Source organism: Cricetulus griseus, chromosome 5 (assembly GCF_003668045.3).
Source record: "Cricetulus griseus strain 17A/GY chromosome 5, alternate assembly CriGri-PICRH-1.0, whole genome shotgun sequence".
NCBI lineage: Eukaryota > Metazoa > Chordata > Mammalia > Rodentia > Cricetidae > Cricetulus > Cricetulus griseus.
The window spans coordinates 22,789,981-22,815,372 of NC_048598.1; the positions used below are offsets into that span (position 1 = coordinate 22,789,981).

Here is a 25,392-nt window from a genome sequence, read left to right on the forward strand (position 1 = left end):
TCCAAGATTCTTTTCAGCTAGTTTGCCACAGATCAAAATGATTCCAGAGCTTAAATTAAGAATCCAGGAATTTCTTAGGAGTAGCTTCAGGACAGTCTTCTTAGGCAAACAGATCCTCCATCTGTTTTAATTTTTCTGGATAAGAAAGGTAAAAGATGACTTCCAGGGCACTAATATCTTTTATAGATCAGGTTTCCTTCTGAGGCAAATTACTCCTCATTTCTTGCTTTGAAGAATGGTTAAAATATACCATTAAAGCTTATCCATGCGTTCAAAGTATATTGTTTTAATAAATAAATATGTAAGCCCACATGGAATGAAATCCTATGCTATTTATTTGCATCCCAGAAGAATTCTTGAAACATCTGTAGGAAAGATTATTACCTTCCCTGCAGGGTATTTACCCAACACTCTGCAGATTTCAGAACATCTGAAAAACCTATTGAAGCTGGAGAAGGTATTTCTTTGATTTATTTGTTTGCCCTTAGCCTCACTCCATTGACTCGGGGGTCAATAAACTAGAATGGTTATTTCACTCAAGGAAGTTATTAACACATGTGTTCATCAATAAAATCGGAGGAGAAAAAAAGAAACAAATGGAAAAGTTAAGGCGACTGCTACATTTCTATGTGGTATGATGTACAAAAGGGCATTGGAATAGCTGTCTAGGTCTCTATATCCAGTTGTGTTGTGGACTGACCATAGGTCAGGAAAACATGTGAGTATGTATATCTTGTCAGGATACCTACTTGGGCTAAAAGGCTTTTACATCCTTTAGTAGCTCTCATGGTCTACCCTTAGAATATCTCTGGTCCAGTCATTTGTCATTACATTTCTTTCATCATTTCCTCCTTCATGTAAAAATGACTTCAGCCTGGTAGTCCTGCATTGACTATCTAGAAGGAATTAAAGAACTTGAACAGTATAAGTCAGGGCCTCAGCAGGCATTAAAACAGAAACAGGAAACACAGTCCCTAAATGGCAGTCATGCCTTTGAAACCCATGAAGCTCTTGAGGGACAAGGGCCAGCAAAGACCTGTTTTCCATGTAAGATTGAGTCAGGGGAAATGGAACTGGATTGCTGTAAGGAACCAGAGTCAGTTGTAAATATAGACATTACTTTTTGTGTGGGTTGTTGAAGGACTGTTGTGGATTTTTTGCTCTTGGTGACTTCACAAGCCAAACAAACATCCCACTAAAAGGGTCATGGGTCAGGAGAGTGGATGCCAGCTTCCTTCTAACTGACTTCTTGTCTGACCTCAGAAATTATCAATGAGAAAGATTTGATGCTCCCGTCTGAATAGTTTTTCTTAAACTGAATTTGCTTAAGTCTGTGTCTCTGGCTGAGAGTGCGAATCCATGACATTCTAAGTAAGATTTCCATAAAGAAAGATAAAATTGTATTTGTTTGTATGTGATTTTCTTTCAAGTTTCCCACATAGCCTTCCTGAAAAGGGATTGTCTGGCTTTGGAAGGTACCTGGGAGGAAGTGGGGTATCAAGTTGGCTCACCATCTCAGATCAGAATAGCTCAAATGTGGGCAGATACCAAGTGTGATTGAAAAGATGGCAGAGTCAAGAGAAGTCCCATGGAGTAAAGACCAGGGACGATGCTGATATAGCCCTCCCTTAATACTGACGACTCTGCAACCTGGCACCATGAAGCCGGGTTGTCAGAGCACATACCTGCAAACTGGGAATGAGGGCAGCATCCTAGATTTTATAGGGACTAACCTGGCTATCATTGTCACTCTCCAGAAGACTGAATTATGGGTAGCATTCAGAGAAATAGGCAGGTGTAGGGGTTTCCTGGGCGATCTGGATGTTCGCCTTTGCAACCCAGCGGGGTTAGCCGGCCTCTCACATGCCCTCTCTCTGCCAGGTCCACTGCAACAACATGTTTGCTAAAGGTGTGAAGATCTTTAAGGAGGTCCAGTGCTACTTCCGCTCTGAAGCCAGTGAGTGGGAACCTACTGCCGTCTCCTTTCCCCTTGTTCTGGATGACGTGAACCCCAGTGCTCGGTTTGTCACAGTGCCTCTCCACCACCGAATGGCTAGTGCCATCAAATGCCAGTACCATTTTGCCGACACATGGATGATGTTCAGCGAGATCACTTTCCAATCAGGTAAGAAGCCTTGGTCCCCACAGGGAAGAGAGTGGGTTGATGCAGGAGGTAAGAAGGACAACCAGGTGGATCTCTGGGGGAATGGGATTACCAGGCACCTCACAGTTTTTTGGAAAGAGAATCATTTGTGTTTCTAATTTAATTTATGTAATTATAAGGAACGGGAGTGGGTCAGTACAAACTTTATTAGATTCTTTACACATTTGTCTAGAAGAGACTTAATGGCCAAAGATTTTAAAAATGATAATAAAATGTGCCAAAAGCTACAAATTAAGACTATTACAAATTACTAATTACAAATCAAGACTACTAATGGAAAACATTTGAGCACTATCGAAGTATTCATATGAAAATCTCTAAGCATTATGTACAAAAGTAAAGAGAACAAGGGACTTCCTTCCATCACTCATCTTTATCACTCATCTTTTGCCACCTTTATTTATTCCTTTTTTGCTGTAGTATTTGAAAGCAAATCTAAAACATATTTTGGTTTATTACTAGCATCTTGGAATGCATCTAAGAAAATGCTTTTTTGAGTGTAATGCCATTATAACAGCTCACAACATTTACCAGTAAATTCCAAAAATGACTATATCATCCTTGAGCAAAAGTAGAGTTCACAGAAACCCTGCATTTTATTAAACCTTGAAAAGTTCAAAGGAATTTATGATCTTGTCTGTGATATTCAATTTTAGTTTGGAAGACTGAAATCTATACAATGGCTTTTCAGAAATAATGCAAAACCAAGTATAAGCAATCAAGAAGAGAAGGGCACAAAACCATGGACTTGTCATATATTGCCAAAGGTGTGAGAGTTACATCAGGCCTGGAAGAAAAGCAAAGGAATAGAATAATATGCTAGAGAAGGAGAGAGTAACTTAGCCTTGCTTTAGGAGGTGATATCCTTTCTGGACTGATTTTTTTTTTCTAAAGAAGAAAATTTCAAGATGGTTCACTTATTAGGCTATACTAATAGGAAAAGAGGATGTGTGTGTATTTAGAAAACAGGCTTGGTGTCTACATTCTGTCTGTGCCAATGATGTAATTTAAAAGCAAACAGATTAATTATTTCATATACTTTATTTGTAGTATAAATTTATATGCTCAAAAGAAGTGGTGCTTATAATAATAACCATGGGCGGGGGGCAATAGATATCCACTGTCCTTGGTAATAATCTGGGTAAACACACTATCCTTGGGTATTTGGGGCAGAGTAATTGGTGCATTTTTTTGTAATTGGTCTTATTTTGTTCAAGCAAAGCTTGGACCATGCTTTTGATTCCTGGGAGTCTCTTGGGCTTCAAATCCTATGTTGTGATAATGTTAGATACTTGAGGACCTAACTTAGTAAGTATAGCTGACATCAGAAGCTCTTTACTGGCTTAATAATGGTAAGAAGAAAAATAGGATTTGCTGAAGGACTATCTTGTAGAAGAGAGATTCAAATTTTAATTCTTGACAAGTCAGAGGTAAAAATTAATTGCCAACATCATTATGGAAAACACACTTTGGGGTCTGTTTTTGAAGGCTGCAGCATTACCGCAAAGGATACATCAAAGCCTGTTTTCTATCTCTAGGGATGCATGAAGCCTTAAGTTAAGAGTTAGGACAATGAAGCATAGTGAAAATTCCTTTAGAAAATAATCTAATTTTTTTGAGGAAAGGAGTATCTTTGTACTAGGTCTATTCCTTGTCCATTTAGCCACTGAATTCTCTCAACATATTGTTGAGCATGGTGATCTATGACCTCAGCCCTCTGAAACACCATGTGTTAACTTTTTATACTGTGACAGTATATAATATTTGCAATTGAGCTACACATTTTCTCCACTCCCCTTTCTTTCTCCCCTCTCTCCAACCCCCCCCCCACACTCCCAATTTACTCAGGAGATCTCATCTTTTTCCCCTTCCTAGGCAGATCCATGTCTGTCTCTCTTAGGGTCCTCTAGGTTTTCTGGGGTTGTGGCCTGTAGGCTAGTTATCCTTTGCTTTATGTCACAATTTTGATATTTTGCACCAGAAAAGTTGCCTTTACTTGTACAGATAGTTATACTTTATTTATGGTTTCATTTTTATTTTGTTTCTAATTGACATTATATATTTTTTTAGTTTATGGGTTACAGTGTGGAGAGCTAATAGATGTATAGTAATAGTCCAGGGTATCTTCATTAAAAAATGTTACTGGTAACCCACTATATTGATTTTACAATGTGCTACATCTCAGGCTACCTTCAAAAAATCCATTGCCTGCCTGGCTTTCAGCTCCAAGCTCTGATTCACTCTTGTTCTATAACAGATGCTGCAATGTATAACAACTCTGGAGCCTTGCCCACCTCTCCTATGGCACCCACAACCTATGGTACGTATTATTATTAATTGTAAAATATTAAGTTGAGAAGCACCTGCTGGATAAAGAAGGATAGAGATTGCAAAGACCTCACTGTGTGTGAGTGTCTTGATTCCATGTGACTCTGGATGAAGATTAGTACGATAAAGGAAGAACAGTCCACTGTTCAGTCAGCTGAGAGGGGCAGAATCTAGAGTGTTCCAACTGCTCCATGAAATTTAAGAAGCTTGGAGAAGAAACATGTAAGGGGACATTTCTATGTAAGACGGAGAGTAGGAATTTCAATGCATCAGTGTCCATGAAACAAAATGCTCTTCTATCTCTTTGGATATAAATACGAAAAAGTACGTTCTTTGCTTGAGGAAGTCACTGGCTATAATAGCCAGCAACCTGGAAGTGTGTGATTGGATATCTCTTGCGAGGCGTCTCAGTGACCTCGGCTCATCTCAAAGAATGAAGGAAGTGGAACTCATTCCTTATGATTTGCCATGAGTGTTAAGAGCGTATCCATACAGAGCATTGCAATATTCGGGAAACATATGGGGATGCATAGAAAAACTCTTCACTATCTAGTCTGGGACATGGAGAGAGGGAGGGTGATAATGATGGAGGAGGACTGTAGAAAATAGAAGCAAATAAATAAAGCAAGATCAGCTGATGGGGAATGTTCTGTGTATGTTTATCTTATTGATTGTTAAATAAAATACTGTTTGGCCAATGAGATAGCAAGTTAGATAGAACTAGGAGTCAAAGAGGATTCTGGGAAATGTAGTAGAGAAGTGTTGATCCAGGCAGGAAGTGACAGAGCAAGGAGACTCATATTTAAGCAAAGGAGAAACAGGAAGGGTCCCCTTTTCCCCTTCCTCCTCCAGCAGCAGGATGTGATCCACCGACAAGGAGGGACGCCAATAAGGCGTCCAATAAGATAAGTCTTATAAAATATATAGATTTATGATAGTTAAGACTGAGCTAACAGATGAGGAATCCTAGTCATTGGCCAAGCAGCTTTAAACCTAATACAAGTTTCTGTGTATTTATTTGGGCCTAACTCGGGCAGGCGGCTGGCGCAGAGCGCACACGTGGCGGTGGGGCGAGGCAGCTTTTGGCAGAAAGATTTATTGTAACAATCAGCAAAAGCAGAGATAGGAGGATGGCACCTTCTGGAATCCTCCTGAAGGAACAGGGTCTGTTTCCATGCTCTGCTCCAGTCATGGCTGCTTTTTACTTGCTTTGTGAGATGATTCTTTTCTCTGCCTTCTCTTCTTGGTCACAGATCCCATGCTTAAAGTTGATGATAGCAACACTCGGATCCTGATTGGCTGCTTGGTTGCCATCATCTTCATCCTGCTGGCTATCATCGTCATCATCCTGTGGAGGCAGTTCTGGCAGAAGATGCTAGAAAAGGTGAGGATGTACAGTATGGACAGGAAGCTGTGCCTCCATTCCCTACACTGCCATGATACCCAAAGTATTTTTAAAAAAATTAAGAGGCTAATAAGCTGCCTGAGGCTTCCAAGAGGCATAGGCATGGAGAAGGCTGTTGAAATGAGTCAGAAAATAATTAGTTAAGTGTAGTTTCTCATTTTCAGATTGAAGGATTTAGAATCTCAGGAATCTCTTCCTAATACATTTTATTTCAACTTGGGCATTTCCTGTGAAGGATCTGGTTTGCTGGGTTTGAGGTAGATTTCAGACACCTATTAGTGGATTTTCAGTTGGGCAATGATTTTGACAGACAGCCAGGACTGGGGGTTCACTCTCTGTCCTGCTAAACTTTCTGACAATGGTGCCAAAGTCCTTTCTTGTCTTTGTATGTTTGTCCTTTTGTCTTTTGGTGTTTGATTACTAACTTTTCCTGTTGCTGTGACCGAATAGATGGCAAAAAGCAGCTTAAGGATTGCTTTATTTTATATCATGATCTAAGAGGAGAGACAGTCTATCAAGGCAGGGAAGCAATGGTGACAGGAAGGAAGCAACCAGTTACATTGTGTCCACAGTCAGGAAACAGAGAGAGATGAAAGATGGTGCTTAGTTTGCTGTCTCCTTTTTAGCTCCAAGATCCCAGTCCATAGGATGGTACTGCTGACATTCAGGGCTGATCTTCCCTGCTCAGTTAGCCCTTTCTCCAAACACTGGCTTACATATGCATAACTAGGCTTCCGGGGTGACTTAAAGTCCATCAGGTTGTCAATGAAGCTTAAACATACCTCTCTCACACACACCTCTGAAAAACAGAGCAAGTATTTGGCTACTGATCAGATGTTATAGAGTTGTATAAATGATGCTAGTAAATGCCTCCAGGGAAAGCTGATGAATGTTGTCAACACAAGAATTAGAAGGCTAAACTCTGCCTTGAGGACCTAAGTGACTTTGCTAAGTTTCTGTAACAGGGTATGACAATCCATTCATGACTTTTAGGCTTCACGGAGGATGCTGGATGACGAAATGACAGTCAGCCTTTCCCTGCCCAGCGAGTCCAGCATGTTCAATAACAACCGCTCCTCATCACCAAGTGAACAGGAGTCCAACTCTACTTATGATCGAATCTTTCCCCTTCGCCCTGATTACCAGGAGCCGTCTAGACTGATCAGAAAACTCCCAGAATTTGCTCCAGGGGAGGAGGAATCGGGTGAGTATTAAATCATGGGCAGGAGATGGGGGGAGAAACTTTGATGCACATGATGTAGGGTATAACACTCTTGCTGCAGGTTAACCAAATTCATTACATATATGATGGCCTCTGGATAAATCTATAGTCCATCTCTAGATTTGGTTGCTTCTGCTTCTAGCCTGGTCTGAAACCCTTCCTTTTTTATTTGACATGAGATGTTCAGAGGGACTCACAAAAAATGGCAAAGTACCACTAAGGTGTTCCTAGAAGCAGCTGGGCAGTCTCGCCTGGTAACCTTCTTGTTTTGTTTGTAATGGGAGAGAAGGACCTGGTGTACTCACCTGACACCAGACTTCACTGAGGCAAATTCTGGACTAGAAATTATATTGGAGGAAAAAAGATAAATGAAGCTAAAGGCATTCTTAGATGGGGGTAGCCCCCTGAAGAACCAAATCATTTCATTTTTGTTGACTTCTCTTTGGTAAATATTCATTACACTAGCATAAACTTTTATTTTGGTAGTAAATATCTTTTTATCTTTTCTCAATAAAAGTATTGAGTAAGGTACATAGTACCAGTTGCTTCAAATCCTAGTCCCCTTTAAAAAGTGCTATAGAGTGACATCAGGAGGGATGCTTGATCATCTCTGGCATCCTCACAGCCCATAAGTGAGCAGGTTGGTAGCAAAAGACTTATGTTCAGGAGAGTCAGGCCTGAGCCAGCTGATAGGACTAAATAGAAGAATAGAGGCTCATCAAGGAATAAACTTGCCAAAGGAAGAAAGGAAATTAACATCTATTTTATCACTGATGGGGTAAAAAAAAATCATAGAAAGATTGAATTCTTCTAATTTCCTAGAAACAGGAAGAGTAAAGACTATATATGAATTTACTTCCTTAACAGAACTGAAATAACTAACCTATTTCCTGGGGACTGAAATATCTCCCATATCAATCATATTTTAACTTTCTAAAATTTACGGCACATCTTAAACAAGATCATATAAGTTCAGTCTATGGTTGTTTTCTTCCCTAAACTGTGCTGTTAAATTAATGTCAGCATTTTGAAATTAAGGAAATTTGCTATTAAACCGTCAACCTCCAAGACTGCTGTTCTTATACGGCATAAGCCTTCCTAAGGCTTAGCCTAACAATTCCACAGGGTTAGTCAGGGAACTTGTTCATGCTTCTGGCTTGTGAGGATAGTGAGAAACAAAATGATGGCCTAAATTCTGAAGTCCAAAAAAACAGGTGTCTGGAGGAAGCACAACGGGCCCCAGATAAGTATGTATGAAGTGGGTTAGGTTGCCATGGGGCCGGATGCTTGCTATCCCCACTGATGTTCCTCCTTAAAGACATCTCCCAGCTGCCCTGGGAACCAGTGGCCATGTCTTCTCAGGCTGCAGTAGTGTTGTCTTCTCAGGCTGCAGTAGTGTTGTGAAGCCAGCCCAGCCCAATGGACCTGAGGGTGTGCCCCACTATGCAGAAGCTGACATAGTGAATCTCCAGGGAGTGACAGGTGGCAACACCTACTCAGTGCCTGCTGTCACCATGGACCTGCTCTCGGGAAAAGATGTGGCTGTGGAAGAGTTCCCCAGGAAACTGTTGACTTTCAAGGAGAAGCTGGGAGAAGGCCAGTTTGGGGAGGTGAGTTGACCTTTGGAATGAGACACCCAGTCCTTGATGACATGGAGGAAGTAGGTGAAAAAAAGTGATCAGTATCGAGGGAATCTGTCTAGAAGTGAATTCACAGCAGCCCCCCTCTGCTTGTCTGTCTGCATTGCTGTCAGGATGGATAGGGGATGGCCAACCTCATCTTTGTGTAAGAGCCATGGATTTCCTGGGACGTCTGGTTTCTATACAGAAAATTTTAGGGCAAGTAAGTCGCCAGAGTTCAGATATCTTGAACAATACTCAATGCTTTCAAAGACCGTTTGCAGTAGGTTCCCAAGGGTGGTGCTCATCCTATCACCGTCTTTTATGGATTGTCTAGGAACACCCTGATGCTTGCTGTCATCTTTTTCCTTTTCATGAGAGTTATATGTCAAAATGGTAAAAACAAAGAAAACCAAAAAAACAATCTCACCCTGCCTTCAGTTCCAGAATTCACCACTAGGAAATGAGTCACTACAAAGATAAGGAGGGGCCCTCTTCTGAGTTGCCCTCAGAATGATGCACGTGTTATTAAACTTTTCACTCTTGTAGAAGTCATAGGAACCTCCAGGGAGTTCAGAGCAATGGTTTTGGCTAGAATAGGGTCTCTTTAATCCTGCCTTCTATTCTCCCTCTGGGTAGGTTTGGTGTTAGAAGAGGCAGAGGGGCCCATGACATCTGTCTGTGGTGTCATATGAACTCAATTTTGTCTCCTGGGTTGAAATCCAATGCTCACTATATTATTAATAATGCATAGGCATAATTTACACCATTCTTCTCACCCCAAGGGCTTTGTTTTTTTATGACCAAGGGATTAACTTTCTCAAATCAAGTTCAACAGTTATGCCAAATGACATTTTCTAGAGTTAAGCTGTGATAAAATACTGGGTCATAGATCCATTCCATTCTTTATTAATATTCCATTCAATGTATATTTCTCTTACAAGGCATCAACATATCACATTAGCTGGGTACTTTAGTATTGCTTATTATTTTTTTAATTACTTGAATCAAAGATATGTCACCCATAACCTCTTACTGGCGTCATTATTTTGTCTGAGTTTGTAAGAGTTAGTTTATCTCCAGGACATGCCCAGCAAGAGTACTGAGACATCTTCAGGAGAAATGATGATGCTGAGACTAGATGACTTTTGTCTAGGTTCATCTATGTGAAGTGGAGGGAATGGAAAAATTCAGAGACAAAGATTTTGCCCTAGATGTCAGTGCCAACCAGCCTGTCCTCGTGGCTGTGAAGATGCTCCGAGCAGATGCCAACAAGAATGCCAGGTCTGTGAATTTTGAATTTTCCTTTGCTCATTTCCTTTGCTTGTTTGCTAATTCCTGAGGATTAGGAATATTCCTGGAAATTCCTGAGCTTTTATTTTTCTTTCTTCTTCTGAGATGGGAAGGTCTGTGAACTGTCCCCACAAGTCCATTCGTTATTTTTTTTTTTTTTTGAGACAGGGTTTCTCTGTGGCTTTGGAAGCTGTCCTGGAACTAGCTCTTGTAGACCAGGCTGGTCTCGAACTCACAGAGATCCACCTGCCTCTGCCTTCCAAGTGCTGGGATTAAAGGTGCCACCACCGCCCGGCCCACAAGCCCATTCTTAATGCTTCCAATGTGGTTGGATGTGCCCATCTTTTTCTTGATCTCTTTCAAACACAAATCTGTATACTTGTATTCTACTCACTATATATTTCCTTCCTAAGTCCCTTCACCCACTGCAAACAACAGCTCCAATGTGTGCCTCACTCCTGATACCCAGATGTACTCTGGAATGCCATTCTCTTCTCCAGCTGACTTTTCACAATGACAGACATCTTTCTGCCTACATCTTTGTGTTCTCCTGTTTTCTTCCAAACCTCTGTTGACATTCTCATCCTGTGTTTTCTCTTTTATGCTCCTTTTCTTCTATGTTCAGCAGCCCCTCACAATGAGAAGCTACTTCTACTTGGAAACTCATCTATGGACCTCAGAGCAAAAGGATCCACAATCCTTTAACAGGCTTCCTAACTGGCTAATAGTCTCTTGGATCCTTTACGACATAAATTGTGGTTTCCATCACACTGCATTGTCCCCTGACAGCCTTTCTGTTACAGTAATGGTGAGTTAATCCTCACCCAGAGAGGCATGCTGGTAGAAAACTAGTTGTTTGTGTCCCAGAGAAACCTGAACATCTGGGTACCACATGCATCTTCCCATGTGTGTTGTCTTGGTTTGTCTCACTGATGTTCATCCCAAGAGGAAGTTGATTCTTCCTATTCCCCAAGTTATTGTAAACTCCAAAAACAATGATAGGTTTCATTAAAAGCCTTACAATGGACAAGATGTGAATGGAAGAGGAGAGAAAGGCGAGGAATTGGAACTGTGTGGGTTTCACATTTTAACCAAGAGCTTTCTTTGACTTAAGAATATTAACGTGAATAAAAGCAACACTCCCTGGGTCCCACAGAGAGGTGGAATAGTCCTCATATTAATTTTTGCACATGGCAAGAGAAAGTGGCAAGCAGGAAAAGACATTGTATGAAATAGGACAATGCATTTCTGGGTTGTTGAAATTTGCTGGTTCCCCTTGCATTCACTCTTGTTTGGTAGTGATAGACACCCTAAACTCTGAGTCCTCAAGAGTCGCCAAAACCCATGGTCTGGGATTCGCAGAAAAAACAAGAGAGGGGATGTTGAGTTAGGACTACATGGGTTCTAAGAATTTATATGGACAGAGCCTGACTTTCAGTGCTGAATTCCTATAAAACTCACCAGACACTTCTAACGGATTTGCTCCTGGAGTTTTGGGAATGTGGGCTATTGGCTCCATGTTGACAACTCAAGAGTGGCTGTCATTGTGAACTCAAACAGTTACAAGTTTTGGCCAAATGAGTACTTTTGATATGATTTTAGTTCACCATTACAGCTTTTGGACAACTCTGAACATGCCACCAAATCAATGTATCCTGTGGCTGGCTGCTAGTGCAGATGGAATTGGGAAAAGCCAGTAGGAGAAAAAGAGAAATCATCAGATAAGAGGGTGGCTATCCACCTTGTAAAAAGTATCTTCACTTCATTAATAGTGTGATTCAGAAGCTTTTGAAAGAAGCAAATAATTTAAAGCCCTTGAATTGGTTTTTAGGGAAAAGCTCCATTTGCAAGGTAGTTTTAAGCTAGACATCTCTAAGTCAGTAACATCAACAACTTTCTATGTAGTGGGCATTTTGTCACATACGAGGGGTATAAAAGTGAGCCATAGATCTTGTCTTTGGAAACATTATTAAATAAAGGTCCATTGTGTTCAAGGAGGAGTTGAATGTGATAGTTTTGGGTACCTGTTTGTCTGTCATCCCAAAGACCTTCCAAAGGGGAGCAAGGCATGGTGTGGTGGATGGGAGCGCATCCTTCCTTGCTCAGTTCTGACGCTGACAACCTCTGACTTTATCTACAATTACATCCTCCACAGGAATGATTTTCTTAAGGAGATAAAGATCATGTCTCGGCTCAAGGACCCAAACATCATCCGTCTCTTAGCTGTGTGTATCACCGATGACCCACTCTGCATGATCACAGAATACATGGAAAATGGAGATCTCAATCAGTTTCTTTCCCGCCACGAGCCTCTGAGTTCTTGTTCCAGCAATGCCACGGTCAGGTACACAAGTTGAGAGTAATTTCAGGGCCGGAAAATGGGGAGTGGTGAAGCATAAGATTCCAGGTGTCCTGCAGGTAGTGTGGGAAGTCAGTTAGCATTCAGTGAATGATGGGGCAGCTACCCTTTGGGGAAAAATCAAAAGATTCATTAAGAGTGGAGACAGGATAGAGATTGTTGTAGCAAGAATAATAAAAAACCAAAGACAGATATCAGGGTTCAAGCTGAAGATCAGAAAAGCAAAACAGCCAAGCCACTAGAGAGTTCTTACCTCTACCAAGGCTAAGACCAAAGAGGGGCGATCCTGTCCTCAGTGTGAGTGCAGACTGCAATGCTTTCCACTAAAAACCTTAGACTGCACTGAGCTCTTGCCTTACATTCTCCTCTAGTGCTGGGGTTAAAGGGATGTCATCCCAAGTGCTGGGATCAAAGGTGTGAGCTTTGTTTCTCTTTTAGACTGATTTACTCTCATGTAGCTCAGGGTGGTCTTGAACACACAGAGATCCATCTGTGTTCCGAGTGCTGGGATTAAAGGTGTGGCCACTACTGCCTGTCCTTTATGGCTAACTAGTGGCTTAGTGTGTGTGTGTGGCTAACCAGTGGCTTAGCTCTTAACCAGGTGTGTGGTTAGCTAGTGGCTTAGCTCTGCACTCTGATCTTCAGTCAAGCTTTACTTGTTAGATTATAAACAAAATACTACTACAGACAGTTCAACTCTGATTTGTGGATTAGAATATGACCCCCCACCCCAGCTGCTTTCTCTTTCTTATATGTGCCCCTAGTTATGTCAACCTGAAGTTTATGGCTACCCAGATTGCCTCTGGTATGAAGTATCTCTCATCCCTTAACTTTGTCCACCGAGATCTGGCCACTCGAAACTGCTTAGTGGGCAAGAACTACACCATCAAGATAGCTGACTTTGGAATGAGCAGAAACCTGTACAGTGGTGACTACTACCGGATCCAGGGCCGGGCAGTGCTCCCTATCCGCTGGATGTCCTGGGAAAGCATCTTGCTAGTAAGTGTCTGCACCTGGGAGCCCTGCCCCAGCAGCTGACCCACTGCTCAGCTGAGAGACTGGAACAAACTGGAGGCAGCAGGAGGCAAGCTCCACAGATCTTGATATTATCCTTGATTTGAGAGGATTGTCTCTGGGAACTATTATTATTATTATTATTATTATTATTATTATTATTATTATTATTATTATGACTTGCCAATTTCTGATAAAAAAGTAATGCCTCATTATAGAAACTTTAGAGAAAAGGTTTAAAAGTATAAGGAATTTAGTATCCTTATCCCCTTCTACCCTTTCACCTGTTGAATGATCTTAGTTCAGGGCATTAAAATCCAAATCTATCTGGCACAGTGGTGGCACACGCCTTTAATCCCAGCCCTCGGAAGGCGGAGGCAGGCAGATCTCTGTGAATTTGAGGCCAGCCAGGTCTACAGAGTGAGTTCCAGGACAGCTGGGGATATACAGAGAAACCCTGTCTAAAAAAACAAAAACAAAACCCAATGAATTATAAATAAATTACTTATCTATTGAAAACTTATGACTCAATGTATGTTTCCCATATTAAGTTCATGACCATGCTTCTTATTAGTTGTTTTGAATTGTAATTTTATTTTGGTGATTTTTACCATTTCCTTGTTGATTCCATTATTTTTTCATTTTATGATTTTTACCTAATTTTTTGTGTTCGGCACCATGGATAAGTGACTTCAGATGCCTCTCCTGGAGTCTGATTTTGCTGGCCATGCACATCTAAGCCACGACAATGTTGATTTTATAGTCACTCATTTACAGAATGAGTAAACACAAACTTTCACTTCCTACAATGCTACTTGGATTGCCTTCTATAATACTTAGAGAAAAACCTGAGCCTAGCTTGAGTTTGTTCATTTCTACTTCATCTGCTTATTTGGAGCTGATGTTCTTATAGGATTTATTATAGATTTGGAAATGGAAAAGTATACACAACCTCCTCCTCAAGAGAAGTATGGTTAATGCTTTGGAATACTGCCTTTGAGACAGTGTGTGTGTGTGTTTCTATGTGTATATGTCTTTAATTGTTTTTTCTAAACAGGGTTTCTATGTGTAGCTCTGGTTATCTTGGAACTCACTTTGTAGATCAGACTGCCCTCAGACTCAGAGATCTGCCTGCCTCTGCTTCCTATTGCTGGGGTTAAAGGCATATGCCCTTACCTCCTGGCTTAGATTTTGTTTTATTTTTAATTATACAAGTGTATGTGTACGTGTCTAGGGTAGGCGTGTGCATGTAAAGATAGGTGGTTGCAGAGTCCAGAAGAGAGTCATATCCCCTGGGGCAATAGTTATAGGCAGTTACAGGGAGTGGGTGCTGCGAATGGACCTAAGGTTCTCTAGAAGAAGAATAGATGCTCACATCTGTCTGTTGTCCTAATACTTGGGAGGCTGAAGCAGGAGGTTTGCTGTTAGTTAGACACAAGCATGGAATAGGGAAGTGAGAGTCCTGGATCCACCAGGCCTAACTCCAGGCACTTAAAACTTCTTTTATTCCTACCATCAAAACCATTGACTTTCTCCTGATCATTTAGGCTTTCCCTGGGTGGCCCATATCCTACAGGTGGTCCTGCTAGTATTCAGAGGGTCAGTAGCCTACAGGCATCAGTTCTAGCACCCACAGAGGACAGTCGCTTATGGTTTGTTTGCATCCTTTCGGTCCTTGCATAGCATCTCCAATAGAAGCAGAACCAAGTGAGGTCATAGGGATAGGAGAATGTACTTCTTTCCAATAAGGTCACATTGCTACTTCCAGCTCCTCCATGCACGTTTGCCAGTTGCTGCATTCCTTGATTTTGGTAGGGGAAGATTGATTCCAGATGATGAGCACATAACATGCTCTTTTTTGGTGCCTGCCTTGCTCTGAGTTTCTCTTCTTTTCCTCCAATAGGGCAAATTCACCACAGCAAGTGATGTGTGGGCCTTTGGGGTGACTCTGTGGGAAACTTTCACCTTTTGCCAGGAGCAGCCCTATTCCCAGCTGTCAGATGAGCAGGTTATTGAGAATACTGGAGAGTTCTTCCGAGACCAAGGGAGGCAGGTATGAACTGGTGGGGATGTGAACTTGGGTGCTCTTAAGGGAGAAAGGAAGGTCCCAACTTAGTAGGAAGGCCCCATCTCAGGGATGGAAACAGAATTCTGTTTCTTATGCTCAATCTATTTCTGGATCTTGATTATTTGGTAAGTCTGTTGGGTGATTAAAAAAAGGAGTGAAGGGAGTTAATTGTGTTTGTTTTAAAAAAAATCTTAGAATAAGATACGGTGTTGACTTGGGCTGACAAGCAATGTTTCTGCCCTTGGACATCCACAAATAGACTGCTGTATCCTGGTCCTTCTCTGGGGAGGTACCTCTGGGCCTACTTATGGAGCCTCTTGGGACTTATGGACTACTGAGTCTTCAAGCTAACAAGAGTCCTCATTCCCTGAGATATCAAGCTTTCTTTGGTTGGCAAAATTTTTAGTGCTCCTATGAGACCTAGGACTTAAAGTTTGCTAATGACTAGAGCATTGCAGTCCCCCAAGTGGTCTGTCTGTAGAACACCTTACATCACAGTATCGCCAACAGGAAGATGGTAATAGCTGGAGATGGGTTTTGCAGGAGATAAAAGTGGGTCCTTTCTGGCTTACCTAGACTTAAAAGAGCAAATGACCAGAGAAGGACATGATTAATACTTGATGCATTCTGAAAATGAGAATGGGCCTTCAATTTAATTTTTATCTCAATATTCTTTAGATAGTGTGGTAGCAGGGATTCTAAATCACCTATCCTAGTTAGGAGGATTCCTAGTGAGAGTTTCTATTGTGGTGATGAAACACCATGACCAAAAGCAAGTTGGGGAGGAAAGGGTTTAGGTGGCTTACACTTCCATATTATAGACCATCACTTAAGGAAGCCAAGACAGGAACTCTAGCAGGGCAGAAACCTCAGGACAGAAGCTGGCTCAGAGGCCATGAAGGAGTACCATTTACTGGCTTGCTCCTCATGGCTTATGTAGCCTGCTTTCTTATGGAATCCAGGACCTCCTGCCCAGGAATGGCCTCACCCACAATAGGCTGGGCCCTTCCTGATCAATCACTATTTTAAAAAATGGCCTACCGGCTTGCCTACAGTCAAGTCTTATGGAGACCTTTTATTAATTGAGCTTCTCTCATGTTTCTTAATTGAGGTTCTCAGATGACTTTAGCTTGTGTCAAGTTGACATAAAACTACCCATCACAGGAGATAACTGCTCTCTTATTGTGATAAAGCAAAAATTTGACCTTGTCTTTATGAAATGTTCAATGGTCCAAGAAAAAAAATGTTCTCTTCGTAGATCAGTGTATTCAAGCTACGCTTTAGAGGACGCATGGCCATTAAGGGTTGTGTGCTCAATTAGAAAATGGATCCTACTTAACAAAATAACGGTCTTAATTTGAGTGTATCCCAGACTTATAGGCAAAGGTAGAGTTATTGCAAGCCTCTTAGTTTTCTTCAAGTTATTATTTATCAACAGAAATCCTGAAAAGTCAGTTTTTATACAAAGGCAAAATTGGATCAGTATCCATGCCACAAGAGGAAGGCCTCTAAGTCCATTTTTGTGCACTATTCGTTTTACATTAGTGTTTGTGATATTAAAAAGATCTCTAAATAGCTAAATGTTATTTCAATTGTTATTCAATTTACAAGAACACATCTCCTTAAACAATCTGTTAGTAACAGAAATTCTCATTTCTCAGTTCTAATCTCCAGAACTTTACTTTTCTCATTTAGTTTTGGACAGTCTGTGTAAGAAGGCACACTTTTTCTACCTACACAAGATACCAGCCATGTAACAAACATACATCTTGACCATCTACCAATGATCAAGCACTAAAGTTAGATATTTGACTGAATTCAGACCAAAGCCAAATATTACCATCATATACTGAGACACTTCTCAGTTACAACTAGAAATTTTGATAGAAAATTTACTAAATTTGCCATATCAAATGTAAATAACTGATGAAGCACAATTCATTAAGTTTGGTAAAATTTAGTTGCTATTGTGTTTATTATTGAAATTTTAGTATTTGTGTTTTAGAGTTTGACATGAGCATATTTGGATTATACTGTCTTTATCAGCAGCTACAAGGTTTCTGTGGTCACTGAACTACACAATGTGTGGAACTCATTTTCCAGTCATCCAACAAACCCACTGTACACAGGGGATACAAGGAAGAGAAATAACAGTTTGGCTAATGTAAATTCTAGAAGAAATTTCATACTTTGGGTTCATAGCTTACATATATTTTAAACAATTTATCTTCAGTTTAAAATGCTTAGACATCCATAGCAGAATTTCAACCACTAAAATGTGTTTGGCATCTTTGCCTTCAATTTAGAGTCACAAGATGTGGAGAAATTCCAGATAGCATTTTTCTTGAATTCTCACAGTGTAAATAGAACTGAGTAACTAAAAATTAATTAATTTTAATTTTAATGTTGGTGTTATAAGAAGTAAAAAAAATTGTATGTATTATATGAAATATTATGGATGTCCAGACATCTATCAGTATAGCAGGGTATTACACCTATAGGTAAGGGGATGATAGTAATAGAATATAGAAGACAGAAGATGGACTGGGAGTTAGCTGAGGGCATCTTCCTGTGGAGATGGTAACTGGCAACTTCAGACTAGCATCCTAGGCTGGGCTTAGGGCACAGTGACCACACCTGTTAGTGCAATCTAATCTCTTCTAAATGAGACCAATACAGAGGAGGGGAAACACAGAGAACAACAGTAGGCATCACAAGGATGTGGCCTACATCCCAATTTCTGCATCTGGCTGAAATTTTATTCCAATCACAATTGCAATAAAACCTCACTTTATGGAGCAGAAGTTGCAAATGTACTTTGTATCTGTCATATTGGCTCAACCAAGATACACACTCATGAACTGAGGATCTGAGCTCTCTTTGCATTGGTTTTATCTTCAGCATGAAGATAGGGCCCACAGAATGGCCACCATGAAATACTGCTTGAGGAAACTAGAAAAGACTAAGGTGATGAGAAAGGGGTTGATGAGCTAGACTCCGCAAGTGGGAAGAATAGATACAATACACCCATCTCAGTTGCTGAGTTCAATAAGGTGGTGAGGGCATAAGTCAAGCTATGATACAATTCATTCTCCTCCTTCTTCTTAATACAGACTTTTTCTTTTAATTTTTTTTTGTTCCTGAAGACTTATCTCCCTCAACCAGCTATTTGCCCCGACTCTGTGTATAAGCTGATGCTCAGCTGTTGGAGAAGAGAGACCAAGCACCGGCCATCATTCCAAGAAATACACCTTCTGCTTCTTCAACAAGGGGATGAGTGATGCCATCAATGCCTGCCAATGTTCCTGTGGCCTGGGTCCTCCCCACAAGACCTACTGCTCACCCACACACATCTAAGCCACTCCGTCTGGACATTTATGGACCCAAGAGACAGAGAAGTGTTCACTTTGCCTCTTACTGTCTCTTGCCTCCTCCACTTCACTTCCCTACTCCCTACCACTGATTCATATATACTTTTTTTTACATGAAATAACTAAAAAGGAAAAAAAATAGAGCAGATAAAATTTAGTAAAATAAATATTACTTGATATACCAAAGTGTTAGGTAATAAAGGCTAGAGGCTCAGATAATTTATAAAGGTTATGCTTATAAGTATAAGTGTGCAGATCCTACAATATTTTCCACGTCACTTTCTGTAAAATACCTTTAGGAAGAAAACTTGAAGAATATGAATGTCTTCGGAAGCATGAGATTATGTTTAAGGAAAATACTTGGTAGCCATGAAGAATTGCAGGACTTGGCATTCCACAGCTAAAGGATGGTTTTCTTATTTGGCCTCTGGAGATGTTCCACTTTCACTCTCAGATTCTCTCTCTCTCTCTCTCTCTCTCTCTCTCTCTCTCTCTCTCTCTCTCTCTCTTTCCTGTCAAAGTGAGTGGCTTGCACTTAAGACTTAAAAAGCTCTACCTTGATTCTTTGAATGAATGTTTTCTTCATTCATGGGCAGAGACCAGCGTCTACCTATGAAATGGCGTTTGGGCAGGAAAAAGTATCTGTTGTAAGGGTTGAGGGACAGTGGTTATATACAGAAGAGAAAGGTTGCACAAGATTCTCTGTAGACAGAGTCATAGGAAAGGAGGTCCAAGGAGGGTGAATAGCAGATGTACTATTTGTTGTTCACTTGTGAGGGTCTTATCTTCGGGTTTTAGTGACACCTTAACTTTTTCATCAGTAAAATTCCAATGTTTTAACATTTTAGTGGCTGCTTCTTTGGCTCATCTTGCCCGGTTCTATTTCTTTCAATATGTGATGCCTCTGTATGACCTATAGGCTAGGATTGGAACTTCTCAGGCATAAATATCCCACACCATGTATAACATTCAGTAGATCCGTTCTGAGTGTCCCCAAAAGGTTGGCCTAGACCACTAAAAAGAAGGTATAGGAAGACTTATTTCCACTCTTTATTTGGGAAAATGTGGAGAGAATCAGAACACACAGGCGTGAATGGGCTTCCCCAGAGATGGGGAGTCTCTCATTTCTGAAACATTCAGATGTTAGCTGAAGAACAATGCAAGAAAGAGTTTCTTGACCACTGGATACGTCTGTCTGTATGGGATAATGAAAGGATGACCATTTGGTGTTACTGTACATGCTTTTGCCATATTGATAGTGGCCAGCAATGAAGCAGGAGGGTTCTAGTTCCAGGATTCATAGAAACTGATACACAGTCCATCAGGAGCTGCCTGCGAGCAGATGCTAAGTTTTCAGATTCTAAAGACCCTCAGATTCATGGGGAAATTAGAATACAGAAACCTCAAGTCCTGTAGAAGAAAACCAAGAAAAGATTATTGAATAAGCTTCCTGCGCTGAGGTAAAATAGTCGTGGTGTGCTTCTGTTGTCTATCCAGTCTGCTTGCTTTATGGTCTCTCAGAAACCCGACTGTTTCTTGGGGCAGCCCTTTAGTATGGCTCCAGGACACAGCATAGGTGTAGCTCTAAGTCTTATATGCAGACCCTATTCAGTTTGCATCATTCGCAGCTTTAGTCTTTCCCAAGATTGACTGTCTGGATCATTGATTGGAGAGGTAGGCAAGTGTTGGGTTGGGAACATCTGCCCTCTTTTGGCCTCAAGTCAAGTATGCTATCTTCCCAAGTCTCACTGTCTCTCTGAATTTGTTTCCTTATCTGTCTAACTTGTAAATTGAATTAGAGGGTCTGGAGATGGGAAGCTCTTGGAGTTCTGCTGTGTTTTGTGCTTGCCGAAGAACTAGATTTGTGATTGGTGAAGGTTCAGTTAATCTCTTGCTCAGAAAATTGTGGCCAGTAAGAGATCCCAGGAGACAGCATTTTAATGACACTGATGCCTGCGTGGCATCTGCTCTAGAGTGACCAGGTATTTCCACACATTATCTCTATTTGATAGTTCTAGGGCCAGACATGTTTCTTTCACAACTCTTGACTATGTACTCTTTAGGATTTTGCTCCCAATTCACTCTGTTCCTTTCCCTGTCATTTTAAAATCACATTTAAAATGAAATTTCTCTGACTTTGCATTATGGAATTAATATGTTGCAGATGGCTATCAAATATGTATCATCATGTACAGGAACGGTTTTGCCTCCCTCCCTCCCTCCCTCCCTCCCTCCCTCCCTCCCTCCCTTCCTTCCTTTGTTCCTTCCTCCATTCCTTCCTTCCTTCTTCTCTCTCTCTGTCTCTCCTTCCTTTCTTCCTTCTTTCTTTTTGTATGAAGAAGGCACTGAGACTTTTGTATTAGAGACACAGCTTTAGTTTCTATTTGCACTTGTGGAGTTGAACTGTACCAACCTGAGTGATTCAGCATGGTATATGGTAAGGGCTTACCATATAGACTTAACATGTAGCTCAGATATAAAGCAGAGGAATGAAGGTAGGCTTTGACAAAGAAGGCAGAAGCCAATGAGAAATGTGGGTTACTGTTATTTTCCCAAGTTATCTATGCTCATCATATATGTGAACAATTTATGTCAAGATGTCCTTTAGACTATCATATCTTAAATTATACCTTTATTGACAAATGTATTGACAGCAGGTCCATTTATTTTTCAGTGCTGGGGATTAAACCTAGAATTTACACATGCTTGGCAGGGGTTCTGTCATTGGTCAATAGTCTCAGTATCTATGTTCAAATCTTGCCCTGTTGGCCTGGCTAATATGTCACTAATTCATGCATGTGGTATGGAGTGGAAAGGAGTGCTCGGAGGGGAGCATGGATTGCTAAAGCTGTGGAAAAAAACAACCATAAGTGTTCAAGACTGTGTAACAAAAGAGGGCTGTGCGCAAGTGTGCAAGTAGCAGTTTTAAAAAGTGGTTACATGAATGTGTGTGTTGTGTGGCTGAATGGACAGGATGAGGAGAAAATGAGAAAGAAGGAAGCATAAAGAGAGGCAAGGAGAGATTATGGGAAGACACAAGCAAGGTAGGAGGCAAGTCAGGCAAGTTAGCAACAGGGCTGCCTGGAGGCCATGAAATCAACTCTGATATATGAAAGGAAACCCTTGACAGGAGATCTGAGAGAGGTCAGAAAAAGTGAGTGTAAAGAAAGGAGGCTGAGTAAAAGAAGAGACGCTGGGTGAGAGAGACTGGATTTATTAAAATGAAGCGAGGTGTGCTATAGGAAATGGAAGGGATTTTTGCAGAGTTAAGGAAGGGGATGGTCTTCATGGATAAAGAAACATGTAGCCACCAGGGAATGCCCTTTTCATCTCAGGGGAAGTGAATATAGGGGGCAGTTTGCTCTCCTGTTTGTTCTAGATCATGTCTAGTGCTGGTGACAAACCAAAGCTGTCTGTGCACTGGACTTGGTGTTCCATGTGCTGTTGGGGATGAAGATTTAGGAGTTGGGGAGCTTATGGTAGTTACTGAATCCACTTTCAATAATGCTCATCATTGCTGGACCCAGAATGGCACCAGAAAACATGGGAACAATAGGTGTAAGTTAGACAAGATTAAATCTTGTCTGATTCTGAAACAGAGGGGTGCGTCATATTGGAAATATGTTTGTCTAGTCCCACCCAGGCATCCCACAAGAGAACCAGGATGTGGGTCGAGGCCATGTGTTTTAAGTAAAGAAGAGAAAGAGGGGAGTGTCAGGATGAAGGGAACAGGGGAAGATGTTCTGAGAACATATACTAGAAGACAGCAGAGTGTCTGTTTTTATCCCAAAGTACAAAATGAAGAGAATTACAATATATTGGTTATTACAACTTTGATCCTAAGTTGAATTCATGGGCCTGGCATTTGCTGTCATAGTCCTCTTTTCTTTGTTTTGAATCCCATGTCCTTGGGCGCTGTGTGGGGTAGGCCCCTAATGTTTTGACAAGATGCAGATTCTTGTCTACTCTGAGAAATCCTTTTGAACTGAAGTTTCATATTCTAGAAACAGATGAATGTTATTGGCACTTGGTGAATTATTTGGAATCCTGAGTTAAGAAGGATGGAAATTGGGGAGTTAATAAGGACTTGATCTTCAGCAGTTTTGAGCTCTGCTCTTTAATGACCCGAGTAGGCTGGCAGGGAAAGTCTGGGGAGTGTCCATTTAGTTGTCCCATACTTTTCAGAAACTTGTTATTTTCAAATTATCTGAGACTTGGAATGAGTTACAAAAGAATCAGTTCAGAGTGGCCTTACCCTGGATCTAGTTTCCTCCCACTGATAATATTTTAGTCTGTTTTCAGCCATCAAAGCCATAGTGTACTTTGAGCCATTTTCGAAACTGAACTCTAGGCTTGCCTTGGATTTCACCAGTTTTCTTGCCTGGTGCTCAGTTGCTCACTGGACATCATCTCTGTTGGTTTGTAACCTGGCCTTGGTGGCATACAACAGGAAGGACTCTGGATATTATTCTACAAACATTGAGGGAAAACAGCAAATTGACAAGCTCCTTTACCAGTGAACAATAGCCCACCTATTTGCTGAATCCACTTTCAATTAAAGCTCATCATTGTTGGACCCAGAATGGCCATAGCCTTACACACCCATCATTTGTAAAGATTTAGTTCCTCAGTGTGACACCCCAAACAATCCAAGAACAACTTAAGAAGAGTAACAACATAAAAGGCTTTTAGGCAGAAGGACATCTAAACAGAAGAATGGAACTTTTGTTGATGACAAGAGGGCTTGGGTAAACCAGTACTTTGATTAAGAATTCAAATGGTACTTAATAGGAGGAGGGATAGTTTTCGGATAGAATATAACACAAATGTAAACCCCTAATGTGAGATAAAACACTCTTTTCAGAGTAGCAGAGAAGTCTCATTTGCTTAAATGTTCTTCTGTAATTGTAATAACAACTGCTAAAGCAAATGCAAATACAACAGCTTCCTGGGAAAAAAGTTGAAACTTCTAGTTTCATGGATCATGACTTTGGGTTTTCTGTTGGACATTTTTAAGCTGCCCTGCTTAAGGGCTACATGATAATAACTGTCTGTGGCTTATGAAGCCCCTAGCCCACAAGTGAATATTTTGTGAATTTTATGTTTTCAATAAATAAAGTATGGAAAATTGTTATATATCACAAGTGTGAATTTTGGGAGAAGTACTTTGTTAGAACCTAGAGGGCTTCTTTTCAATTAAAAAGAAAAAGGAAAAAGTGTCCTACAAGCAGTGGATACCCGAGCATCTTTGTGATGGTGAAACTAATTCAGACAGCCATGCACAGTATTTCTCACAGGACACTGGATCAAAGGCAGAGAGCACACTCTGGTCCCAAATCTAACTCTTCAGAAACCAGTTGTTTAGTTTCTTCTACACAGCATGCCAGTACAGGTTTTATAGGAGAACAGATGTAAGTTCCAGGGCTGATCTGCAATCACAACTGATATCATGAAAACATTTGTCAATGGAAAGCATAGGCAACTATTATTAGTGCAAATGTGTTTCCTTAAAAAAGAGACTTGGATAGCGGGGAAAGTTGGGAGCATCCCTGCAAACACACGGGAGTTTGTAATCTATATTATTCACCCGAATCATTCTTTGTTATTCAAGGATTTACCTTTTCTAGCCCAATGTCTGGTAACTGTTCCTGAGGACTAACTTTCTGCAGCAATATGGTGGCCTCTTCTAGGATGAGGCGACATCTGGGCTTTATTGGATAGGCTGTGGTGGATAATGTGTCTTGTTGAGGGCTAAGCAGCAAGTGGATTTAATTTCTGCTTAAAGCTATCACAGCCACCCTAAAATAGAATACATAAAAATCCTCTGTATTAGAAAAAGGGGCAAAACATGATGCCAATTGTGTATTTTCTTTTCTTTATTTATTCTCTGTAAGTCTGTTGGATGATAAATTGTAAATAACAGTGATTAAAGAGTCATGCTACTGATGGAGCCTCCTTTTTGTCTAAGCAGTAACGGTTCTGGTGGCCTCTGTTATCCTTCCTCCTTACAGTGTTTGTGGAGAAGTGATGAGACACAGGGAAAGAGCTACAGGGGCATGCAGCCTGGACATGTTTATTAGGGCTATCCAACCGGGGGCGGGGTGTGTGTGTGTGAACAGGCTTCTGTTTGATATTAGTTCAAGGCTAACTAACAAGGCTATGTCTGAGACATATCCAAACACAGTAGAAACTATGATTTTATATTTTTGCACTATTGTGCCTATCTGGGAACCTGAGCCCAGCATTTCCACTGTTATCTGGAGAGCCTTTATTGTTATTGCTATGGAGGTTTTGCTTGTTTGTTTTGAAAGAGAAACCTTTGCTAAATTCAAATATGGTCTGTCTCAGTTAGCTGATCACACAAGCATAAACCAACAAAACTGTATATAACTGGAATCCACATTCAGACTTCACAATAGATTAAGGTGGAGTGATCCCAAACACATTTTACGTCAACCTACAGAATGGGTTTCTGAGTACCATGAACACACTTCTTCCAGCGCTTGTCACAGTAGATAAGAGAATGGATCTAAATGCCCCAAAAATAGA

At 40.8% G+C, this 25,392-nt stretch overlaps 1 protein-coding gene across 6 annotated transcripts in view; it reads left to right on the forward strand.

The window, feature by feature from the left end:
* Nucleotides 1-24,789, forward strand: part of Ddr2 (discoidin domain receptor tyrosine kinase 2) — a 126,507-nt gene extending 101,718 nt beyond the window's left edge. For 5 of the 6 annotated variants that reach the window (XM_027417072.2, XM_027417071.1, XM_027417073.2 and 2 more), the window contains 10 exons: nt 1,882-2,125; nt 4,422-4,484; nt 5,746-5,876; nt 6,891-7,101; nt 8,506-8,729; nt 9,895-10,022; nt 12,187-12,375; nt 13,155-13,389; nt 15,308-15,457; nt 18,619-24,789. In XM_027417072.2, coding sequence (XP_027272873.1) covers nt 1,882-2,125; nt 4,422-4,484; nt 5,746-5,876; nt 6,891-7,101; nt 8,506-8,729; nt 9,895-10,022; nt 12,187-12,375; nt 13,155-13,389; nt 15,308-15,457; nt 18,619-18,753 — 1,710 coding nt within the window. In that variant the 3' untranslated portion in view covers nt 18,754-24,789. The remainder of the gene's footprint in view (nt 1-1,881; nt 2,126-4,421; nt 4,485-5,745; nt 5,877-6,890; nt 7,102-8,505; nt 8,730-9,894; nt 10,023-12,186; nt 12,376-13,154; nt 13,390-15,307; nt 15,458-18,618) is intronic. The other variant, XM_027417076.1, reaches the window with a different exon arrangement.
* Nucleotides 24,790-25,392: the final 603 nt, after the last annotated feature.